Source organism: Natrix helvetica, assembly GCF_964273705.1.
Source record: "Natrix helvetica genome assembly, chromosome: 9".
Classification (NCBI taxonomy): Eukaryota; Metazoa; Chordata; class Lepidosauria; order Squamata; family Natricidae; genus Natrix; species Natrix helvetica.
The window spans coordinates 18,085,700-18,106,712 of record NC_138560.1 but is presented as its reverse complement, the minus strand read 5'-3'; the positions used below and the strand labels follow the sequence as shown (position 1 = coordinate 18,106,712).

General features: G+C 47.3%; 1 protein-coding gene across 2 annotated transcripts; it reads right to left on the bottom strand.

The window, feature by feature from the left end:
- Nucleotides 1–552: 552 nt before the first annotated feature.
- Nucleotides 553–20,940, bottom strand: NCDN (neurochondrin). Of its 2 annotated transcripts, none has more exons than XM_081962719.1 (8): nucleotides 20,803–20,940; nucleotides 13,647–13,746; nucleotides 13,088–13,227; nucleotides 11,793–12,767; nucleotides 10,370–10,614; nucleotides 7,414–7,638; nucleotides 5,555–5,697; nucleotides 553–2,970 (listed from the first exon to the last, which is right to left on the bottom strand). In XM_081962719.1, exons 3-8 carry the CDS (start codon nucleotides 13,211–13,213, stop codon nucleotides 2,534–2,536), a joined length of 2,151 nt encoding a protein of 716 aa, XP_081818845.1. In that variant the 5' UTR covers nucleotides 13,214–13,227; nucleotides 13,647–13,746; nucleotides 20,803–20,940; the 3' UTR covers nucleotides 553–2,533. The 2 variants fall into 2 exon arrangements, with proteins under 2 accessions (XP_081818845.1, XP_081818844.1); XM_081962718.1 differs by having other exon boundaries at nucleotides 13,647–13,751; nucleotides 20,803–20,934.
- Nucleotides 20,941–21,013: the final 73 nt, after the last annotated feature.

The window sequence follows — 21,013 nt, the reverse complement described above, 5'->3', positions numbered from 1 at the left end:
TTTGCAGGAGACAATTAGTTCATTCCTGCATTCTTGCCAAGTATTGCGGCGTCTGAAAGATATTGGCCTGGCCACTCTCCAAGCCTGATAAAGGTTGGTAATTATCTTGAAAAACTGGGGGAGAGGAATGACTTTGCTGGAGAGGAATTCACTGTCAATTAAATAAAAGGGGTTTATTGGGACAAGGACTCGGCTTTGTGCTGTTGGGGAAGACTAGGTCAGGACAGACTAAGTGAACTGTTGTAAGTCAAGGACTATCTGCGTTACGTCCGTTCACCCCAGGGGTGGGATTCAGCCCGTTTGCACCACTTCGGGAGAATCGGTTGTGAACTTTCTGAGCAGTTTGGTGGACTGGTTGTTGGAAGAAGTCATTAGGGCAGAGAACCGGCTGTTAAATTATTTGAATCCCGCCACTGGTTCACAACTCCTTTCCCCCTTGAGTTGCAAATGGGATAAAATCTAACCAACCCCTTGAAACTTTCAAAAGTTTGGAGTGTTGGCTCCTCAGAGACATCTCCCCGATGAAGAAGAGAAGGGACAGCCAGGCGCTCATAACAAGACAAACCACTTTTATTTACGGGACCGGAAAACACCAGGAGAACAACTCAAGGCCACAGCTTCACAGGCTGAACCATCCTCCAGTTCAAGAACACGGCACTGCAATAGTTACCAGCTGCATGCAAGAGCTCACGTGCTAAAGAACACGAAGAAGCAAACAACCACAATCCAGAGAGTCTACATCCCACTTTGATATATTGGCCCTAGGGAACCCATTGTGTTCTTTTCACAGGAAGGCTGCTTTAGTGCCCAACCTCCCTCCTCCCCCCCCCCCGGTCCCCTTACTGGTGGGGGCAGGAGAGGGAGGGAAAACAGGTATTTCACACCCCCCCCCAGACTGCTCACCGTTTCTTTGTAGGATGATTTCCTTAAAAAAAGAAAAGAAACGAAAAAAGACTTCTTATCCTACTTTTCATTGATAAAACCAGTCCCAATCAGGATTGCTTTCCATAGATTTTCATGATTGTTCTAGGTTCAAATCGGTGCTTTTCAAAACCTGGCAACTTTTTAAGGGGAGCGGATTTCGACTCCCAGAATTCCCCAGCCAGCATTGGCTGAGGAATTCTGGGAGTGGAAGTCCACCCAACCTTCAAGTTTGAAAATCACACAAAGTTTAAATTTGTGCAAGCTGCTGTGTGCAAGTTATTGTTATAAACATCCGAGAAATCACTCCCGCCCCACTCAGCCCCCCCTCCACCCACCTACCCCCTCCCCTGCCACAATCCAAAGAAAATATAATTTGGCACCAGCTAGCTGCCTTTTGAGAAAAGTATCATTCTTGGTCATTTGATTCTTTTTTTTTCCCTGCAGATTATTTTGGAAAGATTTGTACTATTCGAAGTGGGAGAGACGTAATTACATTCAAATAAAGGTGTGCCGCATTTCCCCTCTTCCTTTGAGAGGAAAGCTTCAACCGTGACAGAGTCCTGAGACAAGAATTGGGTTCTTTTTGGAGGCCTTCCCACATTGAAGGAAATTCTTGGAGCCTATCCAAATAGGACGGAGGTTAGCAAAGGACACTTGGGGTTCAAACATTATGCCGAGGTCATCTTTACATCTTCACACTAGGAAAAGAAAATAATAATAATAATAATGATAATAATCCAGACTCCCTTTAGCATCTGTTGAATCTCTCTCCAGAGAAGCATCTCTCTCATTTCACAGTGCGTTAAAAAGAGTCAACGGAGCAGCACTAATGTGCATTGCAATACATTATGCTTGATGCTTTTTTTTTTTTTTTTTTTTTTACTGCCAGCAAGTTAAGACTTTTGCTTCATATTACTCTACAAGATCACAGAGAGCTACAAAACATGCACGGAGACGTCTCGTTTGCCCTTTTTCCCCACCCCACCCCTTTTTCTTTTTTCTTTTTTTAAGTGATGGTCCCGTCTTCATGGAACTCCGAGCGACAAATATTTGGCACCTCTTCAGCTATTTATTTATTTCTTTTTCTCTTTAAAAAAGGGGGCTTTAAAGACTCCCCCACCCCCACCAACACACACACATCTCTTCCTCCCCCCCCCAATCTTTTAATGAACACTATGTTGGGGGGGGGCCTGGATAGTTTAATCGTTGCATGATCATCACCATCAGCCCTATGATGGATTTTGAGTCGCTTTGCGATCATCTCTAAACTTTGCAAAAGCTTGCCTCTCGTGTGTGTGTGTGTGTGTGTGTGTGTGTGTGTTAGATCTGAGCTGCCTTGGGAGTCTTCTGCCACCTGGAAAGAAGGCAGAATGACAACCCGCCTCCCCCCCCCCCAATAAATAAATAAATAATTAAAATACAAAGAATGGCAAAGAAATAAACCAGCTCCTATTACACGGTATAATTTTGTGCAAGCTACTTAGGGAAGAAGAGAGGCCCGACATACACTATCTCCCCCTACCACAAAGCTGCCCCCTGCAGGACACAGAAGGAAGCTGCGACTTCCGGGAGAACGTGCTTTTCTCCCGCCACCTATTCCCGAGTACGGTCACTGCTCGGAGAGACACTGTTCTAAGGCGGCCATGCCGTACAGACTGGCCAGCTCCAAACCCCGGTGCTGCTGGATCCTCTCCAAGCATGGCTGGCTGGCTCTGGCCAGCTCCACCAAGACCCCCTGGTAAGCCCTCGTCACCTCCATATCCACGGAGGACGGGACGACGCGGCCCAGCAAAGCCATGAGGTCCTGCAGCCAGCCAGAACGCAGGACGTCCTGGGGCAGCCACAGGAAGAGAGGCACGCAGCTCGCAAAGGCCTGCATCCCCAGAAACCACAACTCGCGGATGGCCGGCCAGGCGGCCTTGTAGGTGGGCGAAACGCCAAGGGTCACGATCCCCCCTTCGGTGCTGGCTTGGCCCACGTAAGCTTCGCCGAGGAAACGAATGGCAGCGCCGAAGAAGCTCTCCGCTTCGGGAGTCCCCTGGAGACCTGAGAGGGAAAATGCAAGAGGCAGGCACATGAGATGAATCCAGGGCAGTGTTTCTCTCTTTAAAATAGAAATATCTAAAAGTGCAAAGTAAAATAGTAGGAAAGTTAGGGAAGGGAAAAGTGCAGGAGAAAGGGGGGAAAAGAAAGAAAAGGCATTGACTTTTGACTTCCTTTGGTGCAGTAGGATAAGATAGTAACATCCAACCTCCACTTTTTACTTTTACATAACACTATAAACAGGAGATGCAGTGGCTCAGTGGCTAAGACGCTGAGCTTGTTCAGCAGTTCGAATCCCTAGCGCCGCGTAACGGAGTGAGCTCCCATTATTTGTCCCAGCTTCTGCCAACCTAGCAGTTCAAAAGAACATAAAAAATGCAAGTAGAAAAACAGGAACCATCTTTGGTGGGAAGGTCACAGCGTTCCGTGCGCCTTCGGCGTTTAGTCATGCTGGCCACATGACCACAGAGACGTCTTCGGACAGCGGGGGCTCTTTGGCTTAGAAACAGAGATGAGCACCGCCCCCTAGAGTTGGGAACGACTAGCACATATGTGCGAGGGGAACCTTTACCTATTTAATACTATAAACTAGCCACTTCTGTAACAACAAGCTTATCTAATCAGTAAAATCCAAAATCAAAGTTTCATTTTCCCCCCACCTCAAGCAGAAAGTCCAGAAGTGGTTTCCAAGTATGGGGAAAAAAATCGTGTTTTTTTTTTCTTTAATCAAAGCAGTCAGTTTCAGCATCTCTGCTAACTCCACCAACTTCTGCAGCCATTCGTTCATCCATTGTGGGAATCAAAGTATCTTTTCATTTTTGTGCATAAAGTAATCTTGCGGCCGTCAACATGCATACTATCAAAGTCCCAAATTTCTTTTTCCCCAAAAGAAATGTTTCTGGTTTTATCTTTATATTCACTTTGAGAATCTTCTGTATTAGGATGGGAATCCTACTCCAATTTTGTGTTGCATTATGGGAGTGGGCATACGCCATTTTGGCACGTGAGGACAAAAAGCTCAGCCATCACCGCCCTATTCAATTTCAGACAAATAGCTGTCCAAGAGCCCTCCTTAAAAGGGAAGGACACTAAGCTTGCACTAAGGCAAATTATCAATTTAACTCCCAATTTGGGATGGGGGGAGAACCCAGGGGGGACCATTAAAGCGTATAAGCGGAATTTCTTCACCCCTCGGCAGGTCTCATTAATTGATAAACCCGAACCTAGCACTGTCAGCAGTTCAAACTGCTATATAAGTAGTCCTCAACTTATGACTACCATCGGACCCAGATATTTCCATTGCAAAGTCACATTGTGAGTCACAGCTGATTTTACAGCCCCCCCTTTTTTTTGCACCCGGCTGTTAGCAATTCACGGCAGCTGTTAAAAGCCCTGCAGCCAATTGGACATCCTGCATTGACTTTGTTGGAAACCGGCTGGGCAGGTCACAAATCGAGGATCACGTGACCCTGGGAGGCTGCCATTCTCATACATACAATCCAGTTGCCAAGTGCGCGTCTCCTGTGATCATGGGGCGCTGCAGTGGTTATAAGGGCAAGAATCAACCCAAGTCACTTTTTCCACCTTTTAACCTTAAATAGTCACTAAATGAATGGCTGAATGAATCTGGCCCTCTCAATTCCTGGCAAATAGATGGGGAAGAAATAGACGTAGTGACAGATTTCATTTTCCTGGGCTCCAAGATCAACGCAGGTGGGGACTGCAGCCAAGAAATTAAAAGACGCTTGTTCCTGGGGAGGAAAGCGATGGCAGATCTAGACAGCAAACTAAAAAGCAGGGACATCACCCTGCCAACAAAAGTGCCTATAGTCAAGGCTATGGTTTTCCCAGTTGCAATGGATGGCTGTGAAGGTTGGACCATAAGAAAGGCTGAGCGCCAAAGAATTGAGGCCTTTGAACTCTGGTGCTGGAGAAGACACCTGCAAGTCCCTTGGACTGCAAGGCAATCAAACAGGTCAGTCCTAGAGGAGATCAATCCTGACTGCTTTTTAGAAGGCCAGAGCCTGAAGAGGAAACTCAAATACTTTGGCCACCTAATGAGAAGGAAGGACTCCCTGGAGAAGAGCCTCATGCTGGGAAAGATGGAGGGCAAAAGAAGAAGGGGACGGCAGAGAAGGAGGTGGCTGGATGGAGTCCCCAAAGCAGTCGGCGGGAGCTTAAATGGACTCCAGAGGATGGTAGAGGACGGGAAGGCCTGGAGGAACGTGGTCCATGGGGTCGCGATGGGTCAGATACGATTTTGCAACTAACAACAACAACAACAAATGAATGGCTATAAGTCAAGGACTGCCTGTAGAGATGCACAGTTGTTATTTGCTGTGGCATGGGGAAAAAATGCAACTAGTTAATAGGAAATCTGGGGCAGCACTCTACTTGGCACTACCTTGGTGATCTACGCACTGTTTTAAATACAAGGAATGTGTGTTGGTTATGCAAGTGCCCACCCACATTAATGGGAGCCCAGCCAGCTGAGCACTGAAACAAGATTAAAACCACCACTGCCCTGGTCCCCCCTCTGCTTCAAATGATTTAGTTCAACCAATAGAACCGAAGTAGCACCACTTGCCTGCATAAGCGAAGAGTTTCCGGGCCATCATTAGCCCCAGCGTGGCCAGGTTGGCACTCAAAATGAGATGTTCCCTCTGTGGCAGCAGAGACGAAAGAGATTTCAGCACTGTATCCATCAAGACTGAGAAACAATCTTCTCGGCTGTGGGAGAGCAGAAGAGGTGATGTTTTCCTGAGTTATTTGCAATTCCTCCTTGTGCGATATTCTTAGGACTTCTAAATTTTGCTCTCTGCTTCAGCAGCACTTAGGGGGATTTGGTGAAGAGGTTAAAATAAAAGAAAGACGGGCCCAAAGCAGGCTCTTCCTGGAATTTCATCAGTTGAAATCCAAAGTGTAAGTTGGTTTTTAATGCTTTGTATTTTATCTTTACATTGAAATCCTGCCTAATTCTGGACCGTACATAGATCAATTCATGCCAAGAGTGACAAGGAAAAAACATCGGGAAGATGGGTTTTTAGAAGCAACCACATACATTGGCATTTCCCCTGATAGACCACATTTCAACAGAATCTCACAAACACTTCCAGGGAAAAACCACCAAGATACAGGGTTGGGGTGGAAACCAAGTTCTTTAACAGACGGGGCAGGCATGATGAGCCTTCAAATGTTTTAAAAGCCATCGTGCAGAATACAGAGTAACAGAATTGGAAGAGACCTTGGAGATCTTCTAGTCCAACCCCCCTGCCTGAACAGGAGACCCTGTACCATTCCAGACAAATGGTTATCAAACACCTTCTTAAAATTTTCCAGTGTTGGAGCATTCACAACTTCTAGAGGCAAGTCGTCCCACTGATTACTTGTTCTACCTGTCAGGAAATTTCTCCTTAATTCTAGGTGGTTTCTCTCCTTATTTAGTTTCCATTCATTGCTTCTAGTCTTGCCCTCGGGTGCTTTGGAGAATAGCTTGGCTGCCTTTTCTTTGTGGCAGCCCCTAAGATATTGGAACACTGCTATCATGTCACCCCTAGTCCTTCTTTTCATCAGACTAGCCATACCCAGTCCCAGCAACCGTTCTATATATGGATAAGTTGCTTCTCTCCTTGATTAGTTTCCACCCATTGCTTCTTGTCCTTCCTTCAGGTGCTTTGGAGAATAGGTTGATAACAACCCCCCTTCCCCAAAAGTCCTGGAAGACTGCTATCATGCCACCTCTAATCCTTCTCTTTGTTAGTCTAGAAATACCCAGTTCCTGGAACTGTTCATCATAGTTTTTGTCTCCAGACCCCCAATAACCTCTGTTGCTCTTCTTGGCACTCTTTCCAATTTCTTCCCATTGTTAAGAGCCGTTTGGCCCCACAACAAATTACCCTTCGGGATGTTTCCTCTTTCACTGGAACTATTCAAAGCAGCTCTCTGTCAGGGCTAACTAATTCTGCAGTCCAGATCTTTTTCTAGGCAAGGAGTTGGATAGGTCGATCTCAATGTTCTTTCCTAGCCTACGGGTTCTATGCCTGGGGATGGAGGTGTTCGCAGGCGACACGTCCGGATGCTTTCAGCGCAAAGGGAGTCGATGGGGCTTGCAAAACTGCCTGCTGTCAGAAAGCCTGCAAAACATCAGACCCCCAAACCCAGAGTTTCATAATCACAGCAGCCGAATGTGCTACAAATGCTTTTTTAGATCTCGGTGTTCAATGTGCAAAGATCGCTAAGAGCAGCCCAGGCACATGGGGAGTCGTGTGCCCACTAGCTCTCTCTCTCTCTCTCTCTCTCACACACACACACACTGATTGCTGGCAAACGCCTACGCAGGAGCAATTAGCATCAACTCCCTGCAGGGTGCTTCGCTTAAGCAACAAACCGAAGCGGACCTTTCTAACAAGGAAAGCAGTTGCTTACACCTCCACCTACGTCCATTACCTGATTAGATCGGGAGCGGTGACAACGAAATTCAGGAAAATCTCGCAGGAGGTTTGAAGGCTGGCTTCAATAACTTTGGAAGCAGACTGGGATTCGGTGTTCGAAACAAAGATCTCCCAACGGTGCAGGAAATATTGGCACAAGAGAACAGGCGCCCCCTCCGAAATTAGGATCTCACGGGGGCGATCTTCGGCAGTCAGGTGGCTCAGACCAGGTAACAGGAATCTAGAAGGGGGGGAAACACGAGGCCCTGGGAGTGAATTTCAAAGCCAGAGAGTTTGGAATTAATGGTTCGATCCGAAAGCCTGCAAAACGGCCTTCCCAATGGACTTTCGTTCCGGATTTAAAGGCAAAGCTAAAGGACCCTCTGGGTGTTTCAAAGCAAGGTGTGTTGGTAAGGTGCTCAGTCAAATTATGGTTACCTACATCTCAGGGGTTTGAGGATAATACAGTACTGGAGAACTTCTCAAGCTGCAATAGAACAGAAAACTATGGGAGGAGTTGAAATGCCACACATCCAAAGTTAAGAGGAGTCGTTACAGACATGGTTTCTCCAATCCAGCACTTAGCAGAGCGCTGGGGAGACAGCAAGAAATTATATGGAGGTTACAGAAATAAATGCCTTGATCTTTTCTTTATTTGTGGGTCTCGCATCATCATTACAAATTGCTCTGCACAATCCTCTGGAGCAGTGTTTCTCAACCTTGGCAACTTGAAGATGTCCGGACTTCAACTCCCAGAATTCCCCAGCCAGCTGGCTGGGGAATTCTGGGAGTTGAAGTCCGGACATCTTCAAGTTGCCAAGGTTGAGAAACACTGCTCTGGAGGTTTCCTGCCTTTATCATACAACCATTGCTAGTGATTACAAGCTGTTATACTGTGTTTCCCCAAAAATAAGACAGGGTCTTATTTTCTTTTGACCCCAGAAATAAGCGCTTGGCCTTATTTTCGGGGAGGACTTATTGTTTTGGAGGTGCAGGAGGCGGCGAGCGTGGTCACCTCACGGCTGCTGCTGTGTTGCAATATTTTCGGGGAGGGCTTATTTTAGCGCATGCGCTCAAAAGCCCGATTGGGCTTATTATCCAGGGAGGTCTTATTTTCAGAGAAACAGGGTAGTTAACAGAAGCAAGACTATTAGATATCATAAAACACCCCGTTTCTCAATCTTGGCAGCTTTTAGTGGTGTGGACTTCAACTCCCAGAATTCCCTAGCCAGTCTTGCTGCCTTCACACAAGGAGCCCGATAGCTTAAGTAGGAAGAAATCATTAAGCAGTACTCTGAATGTTTTGCAAAACAAAATTAGGCCATTGACAAGGAGTATTGGGAGCTGTAGGTGGAAGGACACGCAATCCTCATCCTCATATTCAGAAGAGGAACCAGGCACACAGACGTTAGTTGCAACATTAATAGAAGGAAGACTCTCCATAAAAGTCAACAGCAGCAAGACAATCTGCCCTGGGATTGGATGAGAAATCTGAGTGCCAGACATCCAATACAATATCCATGGTGTTCAAATGCCAGAGCATCTCTCCCATGAGATTCAAGCAAACAACTCGTAAGTGTAAAAGACAGCCCTGTCTCTTCCATGGAGGACAGCCACATCTCTCAGATCCCCACTCTGGGCATCCTGAAAAGCACAGGATGGAACCAGGCCAAGGCGAGGCAAATCATCCATAATTTAACTTCTAAAAAGAAACTTCACTCTACTCCCCTCAAGAAGCAAAGCTTGGTCAAAACATTTGGGAAAGTTTTCAAAAACAGAGTAGCGAGCTTTATTGTGCTACAAAGGGTGCAACCGAGGCTGGGGAGCTGCACGTTTAGGCTGCAAATTTGAACCAGGGTCTTTTCTACCTTTCTGTTGTGGCCCACCAGCAGAGCTGGCAGCAGAGTCGGACTGTGAGGAAGTTGGGGAAGAACGTGGGCCAGTCCTGGAGTCTGGGGAAGGCTCGGATGAGGGCTCTGCGTCAGAGGCAGAGAGGGGGGTCAAGGCCGTCTGGCAGTTCTCAGATGCCTTCGGAGCTAGACAGCAGTGAGGCAGAGGAACAGCTGGAGCCTGTTCCCAGTGTGCACATGTGCAGAACTGCCGGAAGAAAAGAACAGCTGAGAAATCAGGGTCGACTTGGGAGTAAAGCTACAGGTGGATGGTGAGTGGCCCTTTCCATAGGAAATAAAAGAGGAGAGAAAGGGGAGTGGGCTTTTGCAGGAAACAATTCGTTTGTTCATTCGTTCCAGGAGTGTGAAGATCTGTCCGTGAATCTCAGAGATTTCTTTCCTTGCACAGCTATGCATTTGAAAAATATTGACATGGCAGCTTTCCAAGCTAGATAAGGTCTGTGGTCATAACTTCACCTTTGAAAGACTATTTGCCAGGCCTTTGCTGAATGGGAATGAGAGGAATTCACATTCGTTTAATAAAAGGGGTTTTGTCGGGACCAGGAATCTGCTTCGTGCTTTTTGGGGAAGCCTAAGTCAGAACACTTTCAATTGATCCATTTGATCTTCAAATGCAAACAAGACAGAACTGCAGGCAGCCCTCAACTGTCCCTGGGTGACGGGATCCTTTTTTGCGAACTTCTGATAAGCAAAATCAATGGGGAATCCAGATTCACTTAACAACCGTGTTACTAACTGAGCAACTGCAGTGATTCACTTAAGAACTGTAGCAAGAAAGTTCATAAAATGGGGGCAAAATTCACTTAACAAGTGTCTCACTTAGCTCAATTGCGGGCGTAAATCAAGGACTACCTGTGTTTCAGTTCTAACACTGGGAACAAGAGGCTCGTGAGCCAAAAGGACAGGAGGTGTATTGATCTGTTGGAGTAGGGGGTCTCCAACCTTGGCAACTTTAAGACTTGTGGACTTCAACTCCCAGAGTTCCGTCTTAAAGTTGCCAAGGTTGGAGACCCCTGTGTTGGAGAGAAACCCTATCAATGCTTGTATTTCAGTATATTTCACCTCAGTGCGTCTCCCCGCCAAAGAGGCTCTGGGATGGGGCCTTGTCCAGCCTGCTCCTTTTCGGACTGTGAAGCGCTTCGCCGGCTTCTCCTCTCTTCTTCGAACTGCACCTTGGCGTAATAAATGAGGAACGGGAGGAGGTCGCAGATCTCCTGCTTGAGGAAAGAGGTCTCCTCGGCCAGCCAGGCACCCAGGATTCGAACAGAGGCAAAGATGAAAGGATCCTCCAGCTTCTTCTGCCCCACCTGAGTAACAGAAGAAGAAAAAAGACACCTCCAAATCCCACGTTGGCAAGGCAGAAAAGGGCTGGGGCAAGAGGCCTTGGGAAGCCGAATTGCGAGAAAGGCCGCCTCAAGGAGGGTGAAAGAGCTGGCACCTGTTGGACGATAAATGTCAGACCTGCCCCAACTTAGATCTTTAGGAAAAGAAAGACCCTTGACTCCACTTGGTTAAAAGGTTAGGTTCTTTTACTAAAATTAAGCGGTTGCAGCGAACGTTTCTTTGAACGGACAGCTCAGGCAATCAGCTGAGAAAAACCTCTGAACTTTCCCAACTTTCTGCTTTAACTGAAGTGATTTTTCAGGACCCAAATGGCTCCCAACTGACAACTCAACTGAAACCGAAGTCCTAACAGCACATGTTTGGGAAAAACTGCCAAGGAATGCCACTTAAAATTCCCCTTCCCGCCCAGTCCTATGTTCTGTTTCTCTTGTATGCTAAACTTTTTAAACGTCTTCTAAATCAGGCTGTTGTGGCCCGCCAGCAGATAGTAGAGCTGGCAGCAGATTCGGACAGTGAGGAGGTTGGGGGAGGAACATGGGCCAATCCTGGAGCCTGGGGAAGGCTCTGATGAGGGCTCTGTGTCGGAGGCAGAGAGGGGGCCAGAGCCGTATGCCAGTTATCAGCTGCCTTCAGAGTCAGACATCAGTGAGGCAGATGAACAGCTGGAGCCTGTTCCCAGTGTGCGCATGCACAGAGTTTCCAGACGAAGGGAACAGCTAAAGAACAGGGATCGATCGACTTGGGAGTAAGGCCACAGGTGGACGATGAATGGCCCCACCCAGAGGAAATAAAAGAGGAGCGAAAGGGGAGGGGAATTTGCAGGAGACAATTAGTTCACTTAATTGGTTCCTGACTCTCTGAGACTCCTTGCTAAATTTTGCAGATATCGGCCTGGCAGCTCTCCAAGCCAGAGAAGGTCTGTGACTGTAAATCCTCCCTCGAAAGACTTTGCTGGATGTGAAGGAGCAGAATTCACAGTCAATTAATAAAAGGGGATTTTGTCAGGATGAGGACTTGGCTTCATGCTGCTGGGGAAGCCTGGGTCAGAACGGGACTTTACTAATCTGATCCACTCCCCAGCCTCAACCTCCCATCTTCAAAGGATAATGAACCAGCGCCATGCAACAGACTCTTCGCTTACCTGTCTCAGGTAATGTATGACAGCCCCCAAAGCTTCCTCCAGGATCCCCACCAGCTGCACTTTCTGGGTCTCTTGCAGGAGAGAGCCTTTCTCACGGGTGCACTCCACAATGGCCAGCTCCATCAGGATGTAGCAGGCGGCCATCAGTTCCCGCTTCTTATCCACTTCCGTCAGGTCCAGCTCCTCCAAGGTCAGGCGGACTTCCACGCAAGCCAAGTTGACCAAGAGGGCAAAAAATTTGCTGCCGGAACTGCCGGCTGGGATCCAGGCTGAGCTGCAGGCTTGGGAGAGGCAGGCCGAAAGCTTCAAGGCAGGGTCCCGCTGGGAGGCGCTTAGCTTGCTTGTTAAGATGCTCGACAGGCCTCGGTAGAGGGGCAAGAGACATTCGGAGCCCGGGGGGAGAAGAGGAGGCACAAAGCGGGCCAGCACTTCGCACAGCTGGAATTTGGTCATGTCTTCGGCCTTCTGGAACTCCGCGCTGAGGACACTAAGCACGCCTATGAGGTCAGTAGTAGCTCTCTGCCAACACTTGGTTTCCGCCGTCGTCAGGAGCCCCACCAGCAGCTGAAGGGCCTGGTCGTAGCCATAACTGTGGTTGACGTAGGCCTGGCAGAGGGCGGAGAGGGCCCCCCTGTTGATCAACTCTCTGGGACCCTTGGGGGTAGCCAAGACGGCTCGGAGGCATTGGTAGGCGTCGTCAATCATGGCGCTGTAAGAAGCATCCCTGGTCTTGGCAGAAACCACGTCGCTGAAGATGGGAATCTTGTTCAGCATCTGCGGATGCCGGGCTAAATCTGGGTCGGTGCAGAAACAGGCCAGCAGAGTGAGGCCCAGGGCTTGGAAAGTGTGCTGGGGGCAGCCCTCGGGGGGATCCTTGGAAGTCAGGAGGCGGTTGGGGAATGTGAAGCCGACGGCCTCGAAAATCCTTCGACGGGCTTTGGAATTGATTTCTCCTGCTTTGATGGCTTTGGTCACCTGGAAAAAGTAGCAGGAGGTATCAAAAAGAATAGGAGGGGGGGAGAGAGATTGCAGGTCTTTGCCAGGGCTAAGAAATGAATCAAATTAACCCTCTCCGCTCATGGTGTCCATCTTTGATTTATATGAGAAGATTAAACTCTATAATTCAATAAATGACCTAAATAACATTCAAAAACTCTTTGACATCCTCATTATCACCACTACCACCACATTTTACAGATGGGACCCAGGTGAGTAGTTAGCCAACTACTAATGAGTAGCTAAAACAAACAAGGATTGATTTCCTCCCTCCCTCCCCTACCAGGTCAGGGACTTACCAGGAGCAGAGCTGCAAACTGTTCGCTATCATTGCTTGCATCGCGAAATACATTCAGGCACCTCTCCAAGGTACAATTCTTGCTGCTCTCACCATCATCAACAACTATTCCTGAGTTTGAGGCCATGGTGCCAACGTTGACTGTCCAAAAAAAAAAAAGAGGAATAAATGAGACAGAGAGACGGAGAGGCTCCACTCCAAAGTAATACTGGAAAAACCAATCATGAATCTGGCTTCCATTGTCAGGAAGGAACTGGGTGCCAACTGAAAGTGGCCCTTTTCATCTCCTGGGATGGCCATCAAACCAACATCAGGTTTGGCCCAGCTATTATCAGGAGGAGGAGCAGCTGCAGGCAGCTTGCCTCTTCCATCCTGCCAGGAAGAACACTTAGCTCCAACAACCCACCATCCTACTATTGTCAAAGTAAAGAGCAGTTTGGTCTCTCACCCATCTGCCAAAGGAACGAGAACTGTCAATTGTTATTTAAGGAAACAACACAAGCGAAAGCAGGGCAGCCCACCCCACTCCAAATTGCCTGAAATAACAACGTATAGCTCACCACTATATCCGGCTTTGAAGACTTGCTCTCTTCCTCCTTCTTCCTTTTAGACTTTTGCTTGCAGGCCTGATGGTAGAGATTTTCTCTCCTTTGATGTGAGCTGCTCTGCAAAACAATGGCCCCGTGTTTTGTTTTGTTTTTTAAAAAAACAATGACAAAGAATTTTGGGTTATCAGAATTGAGTGAGTGTGCCGGGGCATGCTGTCCAATTAAGTAGAGGAGATTAGGATGGCCAACCTTCAGTGTTGAGTCTACAAATAGATCTGGGGATCTGCAGATCGTGCAGACAGATTTATGTTATGGATTAGGGAACATGATGACACTATTTGTTTGCAATGTGAACTGAAGGTGAAGGACCAGTCTTTTATCATGCCAGGTGGCTTTATGTATCACCTACACATTGCCAGCTCCCCAGACCTCTGCAGGTGTGATGGCCCAGTTAAACTCTCCGTCCCAGTGCCTACTCCCTGCCCCCCCCTCAATTTCAGAGGTCGCATCGGAGTTTCCCAGCACTCTTGCAGGCAGCTCTATGCCCCTCCCCAACTCTGGAATATGGTGCTGGCAAGAGCAGTAGATAAGGATGGCCCCAAGCGTCCTCTCCTTGCAGATCCCTCAAATTTCCTTGGTTTACTGAGGAATTGCAGTGGGGCGGGGGGGGGGGACGACGACATTAAACCAGAGTAAATCTGATGGCCCATGGTACACATTTGTGAGTGCACCATAAAAATGGGGAAGTTTTAACTTCCTGGGTCTGCAGAGTTGCATCCAGTGCCTCTGTTCAGCCTCTGATTTGGGAGGCTGCTGTGACATATTTACGAATTATTTTGGCAGATAAAATTGCTTGCATTCTCCTCAGCTGGTTTCTTCTTGGAAAGAATGTTGGCAAAGGATTCTGGCAAGGGATTATTTGGAGCTTGTGCAGACCAAGGATGTGGAGTGAGACTGTGGCAATATAAGTTCTACCCCCTGCAGGTTTGACTCGTGACCCAACTGGACTATTCATGCAGCCGGACGGGGCATGTGGGGTTGATTTCATGAAAATTAGCGAAACGTGTGAAGAAGGAGAAAGACCAAGAGGTTGGATGCAGGCAGGAACTTTTAGAAGATGAAGAAAGATTAAAAGGGAGGGAAATGCACTCAGTCCCATTACTATAGCTTTCCAATAAAAGCAGCATTGACCTACATGGCACTGGTTTCCTAATTTAGTCTCCTTTAAAGGGCTGACAGGAAGGCCACCCCCCATCCTCATTTATTAAGGTTGACTTTCTTTGGTCTGTGAGCTTTTTTAAACCAGAATGCCCTGGTCATCATGACCCATGCCCTTCTCTCCATGCAGGTAGACTATAGTCTATAGAGAGACGCTCAATGGAGGACCACCTGTGAAGATAACTCAGATGCTTCAACTAGTGGCTTGGTCTGTCAATTGAAGGGAGTAGTGTACATTTATTGTGCTGCACTGGTTTTTGGTTGACCTCTGGGTTCTGTTCAAATTGTTGGTTACCATCTTTAATGCTCTTCATGCATTGACATTTGCAGGACTGTTTCTAATTTAGCCCTAATTTAGTCTCTCTGACACTACCTTTAAAGCAGGGCCTGTTGTCAGGTCCAAGCCCAGAGAAGAGACAGTGAGATCCAGTCGAGTCCAATCTTTTATGTACTTACTTAGTAGACTGAATCTTGCCAAACTAAAGCTATAAGCTTTCTAAGATATTAAATAAATCCTGACAAATTCTAGGATGTGGCTACCCTGAACGCCTTTCCCCTCTCTCCCATCCAACTCCAGGCTGCACAGTGTCTTCATCTGAGTCTCGTGTTGGTCAAATCCTCCATCTCTGCTGTTGTAAGCGCACACTCCCATCACACGAGTGGAAGGTTCCCGGCCAAATGAACGTGTGGTGGAAAGTGGGAAGGTACTTTCTCTGTAACTTTCTTCGTTTTCTAAAACCGTGATGGCGAACCTATGGCACTTGTGCCAGAGGTGGCATGTAGAGCCTACTCTGCTGGCACGCACGATGTTGCCCCAGGTCAGATCTCCCAGTGCTGGTTCTTTCGTGAGCTTGTTTCCCTGCACATGACGACACAGAAGCTCATGAGAGAAAAAAATCTTACGTTTTGCCACGCTGCCAGTGTTGGGATGCCCCGCCTCCCACCGGACAGCTGGCGTTTGGGTCTCTGCTGCATGTCCATGCATGCACATGTCCATGTATGCACACATCTACACATGCGCATGTCCGCACATGCATGCATTCGCATGCACACACGTTTGGGCATGCACGCACTTGGTGCGGTTTGGGCACTTGTGTCTAAAAGGTTCGCCATCACTGTTCTAAAAGTTCTTGCTTGCCAAGACACAGAAGGCACCCAGCCTCTGGGTCTTTCAGAAGCCACTAACCACCTTACTATTCCACAGGGCACTTGGAGACGAAGGGCAAACTGGTTGCCTTCTGTGGGTTAGAGAAGAGTCATACAATGTTTGTGTCCATTACTGTTTCAAAGGGCCTTGGCTTCTCAGAAATGGGTGGCCTTTTAAATATTTATATATAAATAAATATGTATATACGCAGAAACCCAGGAATTCATCAAAAGAAGCAGAGTGTGGCTATATTCAGAAAATCTGTTTCCTCCTCCCCTCCCCCAAAATAGTTATTTTCCGGCAAACTAATCCAAGGAGAATAATTGGGGGGTGGGGAGGAAGAGAGAGAGAGAGAGAGAGAGAGAGAGAGAGAGAGCGCTTTTCAACCGGTTCTATTGTTAGACAACCATGAGTCATAAACTTTTGCACTGGCTGCAAGACAACCTGATCTGCCACTTCTGATCTCCTGCCCATTCCTCACCTAGAAATCTCTGCAAAAGATTGTTTAAAAGGATGTTCTACGCGAACCATTGAACAGTGTAATAAAACCAGCCTAAGATTTAAGGACTGTCATTATTGCTAAGTAGAATTCCGATTCTACTTCATTTCCCTTTACATATAAAATGTTGTCGGTATATTGGGCCTTAAGCACTATAACGGCCTCAGAACAAGTTGATTCATATTGTTCGAAAACCTTCAAACACCATTTGGAAAATTGCAAAATACAGCAATATACAATTGCAATCAACTGCTTTATTTCAGACATTTGAGGGATGCTGTTGGCTGATCAGGTGGGAAATTAAGTCAACATTGAAGACAAAATGTTTTAATGTAGCTCAAATGAAGCTGTGCGCAGTGTCGACGGAAACATAAAAAATGTTCTTTTTCTAATATTTAAGTCCTTCTTTCCTCTTTTGCTTCTCTCAACCTTGCTGTAGTGCACGCTATAAAATATTCTACAATGTGTAATGGTTCTGCAGCATATTTCACTAAAATAGAAAGAGCTCCCTTAAGAACGGAACATGGAAGGGAAGCTTTGGAGGCTCATGAGCCAGCCTAGATATAAGGAGGAATTTTATGACGATGAGATCTATTAAGCAACTGAACAGCTTGCCTCCTGCAGTTGTGAGTGCTCCATCACTGGAGGTTTTCAAAAGATTTGACTGTCAGGCCTGCAAGCCATCTTTTCTTTTTGGACTTCAGGCCTGCCACACTTTCTATCGTGGGAAACTGGGGGGGGGGGATTATGTGGAGTTGGGTGATGCGTAGCCATAACAACATTCTTCTCTGAAAGTCAAGGTCGACTTTGTCTCTGCGCTGGCCGGATCCGGACGGGAGGAATCTGTCTTCGTGTCAGTGAAAGATTGGACCATGTGATAAACTTGTGGGTGTTGGGGCAGGAGCTTCAACTGGGTGGGAAAACCTGAAAGCTTTCAGATTCGGGTTTTCCCAGATGAGCCAACATGACTCTCTTAATAATAAACTTTGAGGAATCTCTTGCCTCGGATTATTATTTTATTTTGGATGCTATTTGGAACCCTGACATAGACAATCATTTTGTTCCAAGTAGTATGAGGACTCCTGTCTTGGGTGGAGAGCTGGACTAGAAGACCTCCATGGTCCCTTCCAACCCTGTAATTTTATGAATGAAATTTGTGAAATATAACTTCAAAACACTGGAGAGGGAGTATTAGATAGGCTACCTTGATATCTCAGGGAAAGACTGAATGGAAGTCTAAGCAATAACGAATCAACATTATTATTAAAGCATAAAATCCTAAATAGACAAGAAAGGAAATCTTTTGGCCTTTTTTTTAATTGTTGCTAGCTTAATGACAAATTTGGAATGTAAAACTCCAGCCCATTTTAAAAATAGGGTTCGCCCTTGGAAGATGGAAATGTTGTTTTTCGCTCAATAAAGGTGTGAGAGCACGCGCACTTTATTCTTGGATGCTTCTAATTGAAAAGAACGGAACAAATAATCATGTGACACATTTAAGAGATGATAAAAATATCCAGGATTTCATCCGTGCAGAAAGATGACAATAGTAGCTCTGGCCTCAGCTCTCTACCATGAGAAAACACAGAAATGTGTTTTCAATTCAGGTCTTCCTGACAGGAAAAATATGAATCTTTAAAAAGCTGCCTAGCAGCTCCTAGGCTGACAAATGATGTGAAGAAATTAACATCAACACTATTATTATTCTAACACTAGAATCCACATTCTGGAGGGAAGGATGGCTTCTGAAAAGGATGGAGAGAGTAATTAAGGCAGAGAGTCTTCCATCCGTGGCCAGAATCAAACCCAGATTCAGACCGGAATTGATGAGGATATATAACCTTGGACCATCCTCTTCTAATTAGGTTGCTTCTACCAACTTAACAGGAACCAATGGAATATTCTTGTATCATGTAATTAAGGGCATCTCCAGATGTGCCCAAGGCACAGAACACCTGTCAGAACTGCGCTGCTGATCGATTAGATTTTAGGTGCGATTCAAGATGCTGTTTTTCACCTTTAAAGCTGTACATGGTTGGCATGTTTACAGAATCATTTTCTTCCAGCTGTTTGCTTATCCAACAAGATCTAGTAGGGAGACCCCATCCTTGAGGGACCAGAGGTCTTTTTATGTAAGTGTCCATCCGTCCCCCAATTTGGAACAGTGCTCTTATCTGGGGGTCAGGTCAGCACCAACCCTATTTGCCGCTCAGGAAAGTCATCATCACCTATTCTGAAGAGATACTTTGAAGATTTATGATACGGTGCGTCTCTTCCTTGCAGTATGCAATTATTACGGCTATGAATGTTTGACTTGGTGCCTTAATGGCAAGCAAGATTGATTGTTATTGGGTTAATGTGTTTTTTTCCTGGTGTTTTCCCCCCTATATAATTTTGTATAATTTCTAAGCCACTTAGAACCTTCTTGGAGCTGATCAGCATATAAATTGCAGTAATAAATTAATAAGTATGTCTTCGCCTCCCTTCACTTTTAGTGGATTTTTACTCTTCTTTAAAGGAAGCTCTCAGAAGGCAAATGTCTTTTTAAAAAAACTATTCAATACAAGCAAAATCAAACATAAATACATATGCACACGTACATATAGCAACAGGGTCAATAGTAAGAACAATTATGTGTTTTGGGAAAAGCATTTAAGAAACCCATGCAAAAATAGGACAAGCAGAATGTCACAAATGTGAAACCATCACAAAGAGTTGCTGTCCGTGGTGCTGATGTTTCTGATCAGATTTTTGGTGGGCTAAGAGGAAGATAGTCTGAGATCCATGTTAGGGACTGGACAATTCAAGTAAGAACAACCCAGGGATAATTTTATAGCTTACATCCAGCGCTTGACTGCAAAAAAAAAAATTCCTTTGTGCAGAGCCTCCGATCCCTTTTCCAAATAGTTGCTCTGCAGAGCAGTCAAAAAATGGGTTGCTGCTTTACTGTTGGTAAGGGCTGGGGGAAGAAACCAGCAATTTGTACCAAGTGGCTTGGAAAATGGCTCAGTAATTATCCTTACCAGCAACAAACTAGCAAACTAGTGTGTTTTAACCTACTCATATAACCACCGCTTTTAGTTCAGTGGCTAGTTACAAATAGGTCAATGATGGTTAGATTAACTACAGGCAAGCCTGCAAAGAGAGGAAGAAAACCATCCTTTTCCTTCCAGCATCTCTATGCAAAACCACTGCATTCCCATTGTTCACCCAGAAGGCAATCAGGGATCTTAAAACAGATTTGCCTGGTGGGAGCCTTCGCTTCCTTCACTCAGTGACCCTAATTAAAACCACCAATTTTTCGCAGCAGGAATGCAGCTAATTGCAATTAGGTTGCAGGAGAAGCAAAAAAACCTGGTTGCTCCCTTTTCTCTCCCAGTTATGATCTGAGGTGGGGGGGGATGTGTATCAGTGGCGCAAGGAGATTCTTAAATGCTGTTGCAGGCAGCGGGCTCATGCCATCCAAGAACCTGACCCATGGCATGCTGCGAGGGTTACTCACCCACCCTTCCAAGCTGCCTTCCTTCCCCTTGGCAACCAGCCCCAACTGGATCCCCAGTAGCCCACCTGCAGAGCCCACAACCCCCAGCTCCACAGATGTCAGCAAGGATGATTAACCACTGTCAAAACTGATGCCAACAAAGAGCTGCCGCTCGGGGCACACTCTGCCCAAGAAGTAGTAGAGGGTTTTTTTTGGAGGGGGGGGGGAATCTGCCCGTCTGACACCCAGCTGCGCCCCCCCGCCCTCCCCTCTGAGACATCATCCAGAGCTTGAAAGGACAGCACGAATCCACTGCAAAAACTCTTTCCATCCAATACACCAGGCGGGGGGGTGGGGGGCGGTTTTCAATTTTTCCCACGCCCGCCCCAGGCAGCCAAAAGGGACATCGAGATAGTTGGGAGGGAGGCTCCGCGCACAGGACTCGCTGTGCCCCTCCCCGGTTACGGGACGGGACGGCCGCTGCCTCTCAGGCCGAGCCGACCGTGGGGGCTGCGTGGGGGGGACGGATGGAGGGGGATTGCGAAGGGGCCTCCCCAGCCCCAGCACGCCTTCCCTAACTGCGACACCAGGCGGGAGAGAGGCCACGTCCCCCCCCCCACCTCTCCTCCTCCCCGAAACGCGCCGCGGCAACGGCGTGCGCGAGACGAAAGGGCGCCCTTTGGGAGGCTCGACCCCCCACCTCAGCCCAATTTGAGGGGGGCGGGGGGGCTTGGATCCCGTCTTGTCCTGTGTCCCCCCCCCCCGCTTCGATGCCTCTGGGCTTCTCTCCTGCTTCGAGTGGCCGCTCGCTCCCCTTCATTACCTCCCAGCCGACAGCGTGCTTCTCCTCCGGCTCTCCCGGATGGCATCTGCCAGGAGCGAGCGCGCGCGCCGAAGGGCCGTCTGCCGCTCTCTCCAACGCAACGCCTGTCGGCTTTCCCCTCTCCGCCCCTCGCCCCCCAACTCTACTTCCCCCCCCCTCTCTTTTTCTCCCGTTAGCCAATTCCTTGATGGCTTGCTAATCGGGCTCCCAA